General features: G+C 43.8%; 1 protein-coding gene across 1 annotated transcript in view; it reads left to right on the top strand.

The window, feature by feature from the left end:
• Positions 1 to 11,515, top strand: part of kcnh3 (potassium voltage-gated channel, subfamily H (eag-related), member 3) — a 74,271-nt gene that overhangs the window by 1,845 nt on the left and 60,911 nt on the right. The window contains exons 2-3 of the mRNA XM_056288916.1: positions 4,819 to 4,953; positions 9,039 to 9,178. Of these exons, the coding sequence (XP_056144891.1) occupies positions 4,819 to 4,953; positions 9,039 to 9,178 (275 nt within the window). The remainder of the gene's footprint in view (positions 1 to 4,818; positions 4,954 to 9,038; positions 9,179 to 11,515) is intronic.

The raw sequence follows: 11,515 nt of genomic DNA, 5'->3' as shown, positions 1-11,515 counted from the left end.
CAAGACGTTCTGCTCAATTGAACAAACTTACCAAATAGTAATCAGTAAGCTAATCACTAGAGCCAGGGGGGGGGGCCCAACAAAAGACTCACAAATGTGTTTATATACGGGGCACAAATGAAATAAGTGATACAAAGCTATATGCATTGATGACAGGTCTTCCATCAACAGCTGGCGTCCTTGCAGATCGCTTGATTGTTATGCACTGAAAGGCAGAGGGCCCGGTGCGACCGCCACACCAGCCGCTAGTGTTTTACCACCATGTTCAAGTCAGATGGGGTCAAACCCAAACCCGATACAGCCCGTGTCTTTATCGAACCAAATGCATTATTCATGTGCTCAGATCCCCTGCCGGGCTTCGGTCCAGTGTTGCAGGAAAACAATGTGCACTGTGACAAATCCAGTCCCTTGCCACCCACCCAAAGATTAAAAGCTGTGTAACACGAGACAAGCGGGGCAGGTCTTTGGCCTGATGACATGCGCTAATGTAGCACACGCCGCAGCAGCAGCAGGTCGTGTTCAGGTCCGGTTGCAGTGTGTGGTGCTCTAGTCGAAGGAAAGGGTTTAATGCTCTACGTGCTGGGACAATGTTTCCGTTACACATCAACGTCGAAATACAACTCTTTAAATAAACTGATTCTTTATGGCGTCTTGGTGTCAAAGCCATTTTCATTGCAGTATGTTATACTTAAACCTAAATGTTAGAGTCTTTAGATGAACATGGTACATTTTGATGGCATGGTTAAGTATTAAAATGGGGGCCTCCGGGTAGCGTGGTGGTCTACTCCGTTGCCTACCAACACGGTGATCGCCGGTTCGAATCCCCGTATTACCTCCAGCGTGAGCCTCCCACGCGCCACGTCCCCCTGGCAAAACTCCTTACTGTCAGGTGAAAAGAAGCAGCTGGCGACTCCACATGTATCGGAGGAGACATGTGGTAGTCTGCAGCTCTCCCGGGATCAGCAGAGGAGGGTGGAGCAGCGACCGGGACAGCTCGGAAGAGTGGGGTAATTGGCCGGATACAATTGGGGAGAAAAAGGGGGAAAAATCACACAAAAAAAGTATTAAAATCAATCTGTGGTTGCTTTTCAGTACAGAAAGAACTAGACTGCCATTTTTTTAATATGAAAGACAAAAGCTTCCAGAACATCTCTTACATGAATAGCGTGTCTGTTTACAATCATATGATTTTCATCATGTATGTAATTGTTTATGGGCACAAAGATGCATCTGTATATCAGGCAGTTAACAAATAACAGTGCTAGTAGTCACACCTTAAGGATTATTCTCTCACAAAAGGAAGAAGTGCCCCCATTGTAAGTCCGTTGCATTGCACATCATGTACTGACGTATGAACCCTTTATGATAGCTGGCTTCACTGTTGCATATAAAGTGCTGCAACAAGTTCTCCTGGAAAGGCAATCAAAGAGAATAACACATAGAGTTCAGGTATATGTCACTTTCTCTATCTTGTCATCTGGAGAGAAATGAGACAGGGATTCAAAGAGATTTCCTGTTCCACACACACACACAGACACACACAGACACCCACACACACACACACACACTCCATCTGAGCTGAAATAGAGTGGTGAACGTAGTCTCATTACAGCCTCTGGGACATTGTGACACATTCATTGAAGTATCCATGAATGTATCCTACAAGATGAGTATAAATGAGACAAAATGAGGAAAACCTTGTCCTCTGGATCGGTGGACACATAGTTTCTACATGTTTGATTGTAACTACCAGTTATTCACAGAAAAATGTTATCTTTCCACTTCTGTTTCCACTCAGTAATAGTGAAAGAAAGGCCATCTGGGTGGTGTAGCAGTCTACTCCCTTGCCTACCAACACGGGGATCGCCGGATCGAATCCCCGTGTTACCTCCGGCTTGGTCAGGCGTCCCCACAGACACAGTTGGCCGTGTTTGCGGGTGGGAAGCCGCATGTGAGTATGTGTCCTGGTCGCTGCTCTAGCGCCTCCTCTGTTTTGGTCAGGACACCTGTTCGGGGGGATAGCGTGATCCTCCCACGTGCTATGTCCCCCTGGCGAACCTCCTCACTGTCAGGTGAAAAGAAGCGGCTGGTGACTCCACATGTACTATCAGAGGAGACATGTGGTAGTCTGCAGCCCTCCCCGGATTGGCAGAGGGGGTGGAGCAGCATCCGGGACGGCTCAGAAGAGTGGGGTAATTGGCCAAGTACAATTGAGGATAAAAAGGGGGAAAAAGCCCCCCCCCAAAAAAAAGGTGTCGCCTTTAGATTCATAACTGAAATTTGTCCACAGGTGTGTTGTATATTTATCGTACAACACCTATGTGTCATTGTTTTTCCCAATTCTGAATAAGTTAGCTCCGCAGCAAGCGACTCGTGACATAAAACCCGCCAGTGATAAAGAGGAATACATATATAGCTGAACAAGTAAGGATCCAAGTGAGCATACCGAAGAGGTGTAGCACCTAATGATCCAATTAGTGTTGTCACTGACCTCCCCGGTTGTTGTTTTGTATTGGTTTTGCTGTGGTCCGCTGCTGACCAGCAGCATGCTCATTTGTGCCCGCTGAATAACCAAAGGAAAACCAACCAGCCTTCCATTTTGTGAAAGCTTTTATCCAATAAAAAAGGAACTCTATATCAGCCTTGAGAAATACAATTTGAAACTGATCAGAGTGCTCTGGCTCTTGACTACATTGTATAGAGTATGCATTACACAAAAATACACACACAGACACACATAGGCACAAAAGGAAAAATGCAGTTTGCAGAGTTACTTCGTCAGTACTGGTGTACACAAAATGGGTCAAAATTTACAATTTTTCAAGCTATCTTCATGTATACACACCCACCTCCCTCTTAGTCCATTGTGGAAAATGTACATCACATATAATAATAATAATAATTGTTATTATTATTACGTTTATATAGCGCTTTTCTAGATACCCAAAGTGCTTCACATTGAAGGGAGTAACTCACTTCCACCACCGCCAATGTGTAGCACCACCTGGGTGATGCACGGCAGCCATTGTGCTCCAGAACGCTCACCACACATCAGCTTAAGGTGGAGAGGGAGGAATTACTGAGCCAATTACATGGGTGGATGATTAGGTGGCCAGATGGAGAGAGCCAGGTTGGGAATTTTGCCAGGACACCGGGGAACCCCTTGCTCTTTGTGATCAGTGCCATGGGATCTTTAATGACCGCAGTGAGTCAGGACGTCGGTTTAACGTCTCATCAGAAGGACGGCATCTCCTACAGCACAGTGTTACTGCACTGGGACTTGATTTTTTTTTCTTTCATTAGGACCAGAGGGAAGACTGCTTCAGGCAGCGACTCATTTTCCCTGGAGGTCTCCCATCCAAGCACTAGCCAACCTCACACCTGCTTAGCTTCCGTCATCTGGCAGAGCCAGGGTACATGTGGTATGGCTGCTGGCATATAACATAAGCTATGAAGCTTCAAAATAATTCTCCACTTCATTCGCACAAGGTCCAATTCATAAGCAATGGCAGCCAATTAAACGAGTTAATTTCCTTCCATTCTATTCAAATGAAACAAGTTATCCATTGAGCTGAGAACATTTTGATTTAACCTGCTTCTTTGGCATAACTGCGCTACACTCCGTACACAAGACCGTCTGTTTAAATCACTATGAAGCACGCGATATCACTGATAACTACATACACTCATGCTTTGTTTGCGGACCGCCGATTTCCTCAGGCAGGGAATCAGCGCAGTATGCGGTGAACATAATTGGCAAATCTTACACACAGTTAGCTTGTTACCCTGTGGAGCCAACACACGGTGAGGACAAGGCACACTAATCAACGGTGAATATTAATATGAACCCAGAGATAGCGCTGACTGACAGCATCTCCCCCTCCAATCGCACAAAATGAGCTCTAATCATATGGGGCTTCCTGTGATTTGCTGTTATTTGAAGACACCGGGACACGAGGAGCGGAAAATGCCTTCAGCAGTTTGACTCAGGGCAAGGTGTGATGGCACTAGCTTTTCCCATCTTCAGCTAGTGCAGGAGATTATGTTAAAGGCTTATCTGTGTACGTGTGTGGGGGGGGGGTACTGGGAACAAATCAGTCTTCTTTCCACAGCACAAGTGATTCTGTGAATTACTGTCCATATAAGGGGATGTGGTGTTTAAAAAGGTTATGGTTAAAATGTGTTGTTGAAATATTGTTTTTGTTTTTTTGTTTTGAAGCAGAGGACAGGAAGAAAATGCCATGTCCATGACTTTGAGGATGTGTTGCGTGTTGAACATCTCTGACCCTGTGAATCTTTCTCCTTAGAGGAAACAGGCAAAGTTGGCGATGCAGTCTATTATTAGGAAGCCCTCTAACTTATATATTCCCTTTTTACATTTGTGTCCGCTCCTCTCTCTAGCGTCTGACCGCTTTTCAACTCGCCCTCTTTCTCTTTGATTCCCCAACTACCCCCCTCCTTCCCCTTCCCCTTCCTTCACCTGTTCTGTACCTTGCTCTTTCCATCCACTTTCTCCTTCCCCTCCTCCTCCTCTTCTTCTTCTTCTTCTTCTTCTTCTTCTCTACACCCTCCTCCTCCCTCCTTCAGAGTGGTGCCATGACAATAGTAATAACCCTGCCTGAGGACCTGAGAGAGGCCCCCCCACACTGAACACTTAAAGCTGGTTAAAAACCTTATTTTTCACAACAGCCTATGGCTAAGTTCTTGGTGTGTGTGTGTGTGTGTGTGTGTGTGTGTGTGTGTGTGTGTGTGTGTGTGTGTGTGTGTGTGTGTGTGTGTGTGTGTGTGTGTGTGTGTGTGTGGCTTTGTGCACTCCAGGTACCCAGTTCTGGTGTCTTCTTGATATTGTGCCCATTAAGAATGAGAAGGGAGAAGTTGTCCTCTTCCTGGTGTCTCACAAGGACATCACAGACAATAAGAAGGACCAGGATCTGGAGCAGGGACCAGACACAGGTGAGTACATTGGAATAACATCGGCGCACCACGCTGGTATGGTGTGGATCACTAACTCAAACCCTGCCCTCTTAGATATGAGACTTGACTCAGACCCATGTACCCAGACTTGAGACCTCAAAATCAAGTGTCCTCAAAAACAGCTGTGAGTCATGACTCGGTCTTACCCCGGGGTGGCACTCCCATAAGATTATTCACCCGTCTCAACTGTCCAGTACATTTAAAATAGAGAGAAGAAGGAGCAGGTTTATAAAAAGGACAGACACTGCATGCTGGAGGAGGTGAAAAATGAAGCCCCAGGCCAGGTCAGCGTGACTCAAACAGAAACTGTTGTCTCTTTGCATTCTTTTATTTGCCATGTTTAAACTCTCTGGAGGAGAACAGGCATGACAAACGAAGGGCAAAACTCTTGAGGAAATGAATTGATGTAAACATTTAGATCTTTTCTTAATTAGCAGTCAGCTAGGCTCTATATAGGACTTCCTCAGGGGAGTGAATACCTTTATGAAACCATTACCTACCCAAACATTTTAGCTTTACTGAATATCACCTCGCTGCTGACATGATGCCACCTTGCTTCAGCACCTACTCGCTCGTTTTCACACAGCGTGTGAGTATTACACTTTTAACTCAAGCCAGCCATGCTGGAGGTACAAACCACAGAGACAGAGGTGGACAAAAAGACACACAAGAATAACCTAACAGGGGTTGGAGAAGAGCAAGAGAGAATGGAATATACATATATATATTATATATATACACTACCGTTCAAAAGTTTGGGATCACCCAAACAATTTTGTGTTTTCCATGAAAAGTCACACTTATTCACCACCATATGTTGTGAAATGAATAGAAAATAGAGTCAAGACATTGACAAGGTTAGAAATAATGATTTGTATTTTAAATAAGATTTTTTTTACATCAAACTTTGCTTTCGTCAAAGAATCCTCCATTTGCAGCAATTACAGCATTGCAGACCTTTGGCATTCTAGCTGTTAATTTGTTGAGGTAATCTGGAGAAATTGCACCCCACGCTTCCAGAAGCAGCTCCCACAAGTTGGATTGGTTGGATGGGCACTTCTTGCGTACCATACGGTCAAGCTGCTCCCACAACAGCTCAATGGGGTTCAGATCTGGTGACTGCGCTGGCCACTCCATTACCGATAGAATACCAGCTGCCTGCTTCTGCTCTAAATAGTTCTTGCACAATTTGGAGGTGTGTTTAGGGTCATTGTCCTGTTGTAGGATGAAATTGGCTCCAATCAAGCGCTGTCCACTGGGTATGGCATGGCGTTGCAAAATGGAGTGATAGCCTTCCTTATTCAGAATCCCTTTTACCCTGTACAAATCTCCCACCTTACCAGCACCAAAGCAACCCCAGACCATCACATTACCTCCACCATGCTTAACAGATGGCGTCAGGCATTCTTCCAGCATCTTTTCATTTGTTCTGCGTCTCACAAACGTTCTTCTTTGTGATCCAAACACCTCAAACTTGGATTCATCCGTCCACAACACTTTTTTCCAGTCTTCCTCTGTCCAATGTCTGTGTTCTTTTGCCCATCTTAATCTTTTTCTTTTATTGGTCAGTCTCAGATATGGCTTTTTCTTTGCCACTCTGCCCTGAAGCCCAGAATCCCGCAGCCGCCTCTTCACTGTAGATGTTGACACTGGTGTTTTGTGGGTACTATTTAATGAAGATGCCAGTTGGGGACCTGTGAGGCATCTGTTTCTCAAACTAGAGACTCTAATGTACTTATCTTCTTGCTCAGTTGTGCAACGCGGCCTCCCACTTCTTTTTCTACTCTGGTTAGAGCCTGTTTGTGCTGTCCTCTGAAGGGAGTAGTACACACCGGTGTAGGAAATCTTCAATTTCTTAGCAATTTCTCACATGGAATAGCCTTCATTTCTAAGAACAAGAATAGACTGTCGAGTTTCAGATGAAAGTTCTCTTTTTCTGGCCATTTTGAGCGTTTAATTGACCCCACAAATGTGATGCTCCAGAAACTCAATCTGCTCAAAGGAAGGTCAGTTTTGTAGCTTCTGTAACGAGCTAAACTGTTTTCAGATGTGTGAACATGATTGCACAAGGGTTTTCTAATCATCAATTAGCCTTCTGAGCCAATGAGCAAACACATTGTACCATTAGAACACTGGAGTGATAGTTGCTTGAAATGGGCCTCTATACACCTATGTAGATATTGCACCAAAAACCAGACATTTGCAGCTAGAATAGTCATTTACCACATTAGCAATGTATAGAGTGTATTTCTTTAAAGTTAAGACTAGTTTAAAGTTATCTTCATTGAAAAGTACAGTGCTTTTCCTTCAAAAATATGGACATTTCAATGTGATCCCAAACTTTTGAACGGTAGTGTATATATATATAGAGAGAGAGAGAGAGTGAGAGAGAGAGAGAGAGAGAGAGAGAGAGAGAGAGAGAGAGAGAGAGAGAGAGAGAGAGAGAGAGGAAACCAGCATGTACAGGGTGTGTGTCTGTGTGTGTGTGTGTGTGTGTGTGTGTGTCTGCATGTGTGTGTGTGTGTGTGTGTGTGTGTGTGTGTGTGTGTGTGTGTGTGTGTGTGTCCAAAAAAAGTAAAAGAGAGAGAGCAGTTTCTTCGCAGTTTCTTCTGTTTGATTCATAATGGCTGTAGACAGGTTATTCAAAAAGAGTATGAGGACGAACAAGCAGAGGATTAGAATGGCCCTCTTATTCTCAATGAGAGCATTACATCACTCCGACAGTTTTAATCTGCCCCCTTATGCGTCTCTGATGTCTGCCCATTAGACTCACTGTTGGCACACAGCGCAGCGCACCTGCTGAAGGCACGAGTTAGGATAGGGCGAGTGGGGGAGCGAGAGAGAGAGAGAGAATACTGTTGATGTTGTTAGAATGGGAGAGAGGGAGAAAGAGAGAGAGAAATCGAGACTCACTGCAACAGGGATGTGTTTGTTTTCTAATACATTGTGTCTGAGCCATTTCAAATAGCGTTCCAGATCCAGTCATCAAATTGAATTTGTTGACTGAGAATGAAAGTGAATTAAGTTACAGGGGGGGTGGGCATGTGCTTATAATGCAGACGAAGAGACACAGGAAGAATCATAACAGAAAATGTGGAGTGATAGTGGAGAGGAAAAAAGAGTGGTTCCCTGTCATGGATGGGTGGGTGGGGTTGGCGGGTGGATGGGTTGGGCTAATTGATAATGATTGCCTCTAATCCTCTCTGCCAGATCAATAACTAGGTTTGGGTTTTAGCCAAGTTCTCCTCCCTTTTCTGGGAGGACATGTCTTTACCATACTGCATGAGGATTACGTCGCCTATCCTCCATCGCCAACCAGATCACATCAAGTAAACAATGTGGGTCCATGTTTTTTTTGTTCCTCAGATTATCGAGGATGTTAACTGATCGCATTTGTTCCCTGGAAAACCGAGAAACTTTTTCAGTTTTACAGCTTCTTATGTCATTTGCCTGTCGGTGTGGTAGAATTTCTTTTATTTATTTTTTGAATGCATCCTCAGCAGAAACTGCATGAGGTCTTTGTCCCCCAGCAGTATATCCTCTGCTTTTAAGTTTCCTTTTCATGTTACTAAAAAGCTTCCACCATTGCTCAGAGAGGGGCTAAGCCCCCATCACCACCACCACCACCACCACCACCCCTGAATTTAGCAAGGTAAAGAATAGATGCCTCTTTGTTCCAATGTCAACTTTCTTGTCCAGAGGGAAATTGGGTATGTGGCCAGGGTATAAAAATACCTCTCTAAGAATACATAAAACAACATGTTTTAAGAGAAATCACATAGCATAGTGACACTGTAAACCAACAAATAACTCCAGTACAATATAAAGCATGAGGACGTGAAAGTGCCAAGTGTCCAAGACAGCCAGTTCACAGCTACATTTAAATTGTCATTCTGTTTCTGGACACCGCAGCACAAGAGTCTGTGGTTTACTCTTAACCAGTTTTCTTGTTTTCATCCAACAGCTGAAAGGCAGCGCAGAGATGTGTTTTTGTCATTTAATAATAAAACTGGTTGTGGGGATTAGACTGACACTTACCGTGTCTCCACCCCCCCCCCCTGCAGATGAGGAGACTGGTCTGGAGGTTCACCAGGTCACCCGCCCCCCGGGCTTTAACGCTAACCGACGCCGCAGCAGAGCAGTGCTCTATCACCTGTCGGGCCACCTGCAGAAACAAGACAAGAGCAAGCTCAAAATCAACAATGTAAGTGGCCTCGAGCGCACAAGCCCCGGGCACTTTGTACGTGCATAAACGTATACAAATGCACTCACATATTTAAATGTGTGTGTCTGTGTGTGTCTGTGTGTGTGTGTCTGTGCATATCTATAACTATCTATCAATTTATCTATTGAGCGAGAGAGACAGAGAGAGAAATTCAAGAAACTTAATTCCTGCACAACCAGGTTGGTGTAATTTCTGTATGGTACAGCATGGTAGCTCCGTGTTAACATACCCAACTTTCCAACATAAACACATAAAATAAATAAATACTTATAGAATACACATAACAACAATCTGATAGTAATTAATGGGGATCAGGGGTCATGGATAGGAGGGATGGAGTTGAGCGCTCTTATTGTAGTGAGGAAAAATGGTATGTGAAACGGGTGTTTTTTTTGCACTGATTGAACTATAGCGTCTTCCTGATGACATGAGTTTAAAGCGGTAGTTGGCTGGATGGGAGGGGTCGCTGATAACCCTGCCAGCCCGTGTGGCTGTGCAGGTGGTGAAACAGTAGTCCAGGGGGAAGGTCACATCCTATGATTTTGGAGGCCTTTTTCACGATTCGTTGGAGCTTGGTTTTGGCAATGCTGTCCATGGTTCTGTACCAGACTGTAAAGGAGGCTGGGAGGAGGCTTTGGATGATGGCGGTGTAAAATTGGACCAGTCGCTGTCGTGCCTTTTTTATTTATTTTTTTTAACGGCATTTCAAATTTAAAGTGCAAACAAATAAAGTACAGAACAAGAGGTCTTGCTTGTTATCATCAAACACAAAAGACAAATATACAGGTACAGGTCATTACACAGGGAATTCAGCAATGTTGCCTAATCAGAAAGAAGAGAGAGAGAAAAAACCCTAATCAACAACAGTTTCTTTAAGTAACAATCCAATTTTTTCCAGTATTTTTCCCCTTTGTCTTTCTGTAGACAAAGGGCAAAAGTCATCTTTTCCATGGAGCATATATAATTGACAATTCCAGTAAAAAGGTCCATATTTGGAGGATTTCTCTGCAGGCAACATTTGGTGACAGCTTTTTTAATATGCTACCAAGAAATGTTTCAGGAGCTAGGCACCACCTTTACATAGGTTTTTAGGGGGAACTCCAAGATACAGAGAGGGAAAAGACACATCAATATTAAAGCCCAGGATCCTTGATGTCAGACGTCCCACTTTTTTCCCAAAAAGGTTGAATATGTGGACACAACCAAAATATGTGGGCATGGTCCACTTGCACTGATCTACACTCTCTCCATCAAGGGTGCTGGGTCCCAAAAAAATTGGATTTCTACTTTGGTGTTATAAAAACCCGAATCAAGGCTGTCCAGCAGAAGTCCCTGCAGGTCAGTGAGTTAGTGGTGGTGCAATGAGTTTCCCAGGCATGTAACCACACATCCTCGGGTATTTCCACCCTCATATCTTTTCCCAGTGCTGTCTTACATAGTCAATTGAATTTCTGTTCATTGAGGTGATAGCATTGTATATTTTCCAGTGACCTGTTTGTTATTTTCACCCTTATAAGCATCTATAAAAATCTGGACAAGTTTGGAAAAAAAAATTAGGTTGAGGGCCCTTGATCTCCTTCAGAAAAAAAGTGGCAGACCTGTAAGTACCTATAAAAATCCTGTCTATTATTGAGTTCTGATAATTGGCACAAGTTCTTTTTCTCCATATAAACCTAGAAATGTGTTTGCCCCAATCTCTAAACTGCTTAACAGGGATCTCTACTGGCAGAGCCATGACTAGATATAGTAGTTTGGGGAGGATATTCATCTTGATTGATCTTATTCTACTGCCTATATCAAGGTGAAGCAGAGCCCACCTATCCATGTCTCTATATATTTTCTTATTGCTTTGATTATAGTTTATGGCATATAGGGAGGACATATCTTTTGACAAATAAACCCCAAAGTACTGAATATGTGGTGAATACCAGTTAAAATTATACTTATTTGCCAGTTCTTGGGTGGGGGCTAAGTTGAATGTCAATGCCTGTGTTTTATGAATATTAACTGTATGTCCAGAATAATCCCCATATCTCTTTACGATATTCATGAGCAAAGGTACCTCTGAACCTGGATTTCACCTTGACTCTTTGTGATCTGTTGTTGAGGAAGTCCATGATCAAGTGGTTTATGTCCTGGGTGATGTTTATATCTTGCAGTTTGGAGAGCAGTTTGGAGGGGGTTATTGTGTTGAATGCCAAGCTGAAGTCAATAAACAGGATGTGTGTGTAGGTGTTGGGGTCTCCAGATGTTGTAATGTGTTATAGCATCCTCCACTGACCTGTTGGCATGGTAGGCAAACTGATAGGGGTTCAG

Source organism: Lampris incognitus, chromosome 11, assembly GCF_029633865.1.
Source record: "Lampris incognitus isolate fLamInc1 chromosome 11, fLamInc1.hap2, whole genome shotgun sequence".
NCBI classification, from domain to species: Eukaryota; Metazoa; Chordata; class Actinopteri; order Lampriformes; family Lampridae; genus Lampris; species Lampris incognitus.
Note: the sequence above shows the minus strand (reverse complement) of the source record. Positions and strands in the feature narration are given on the sequence as shown.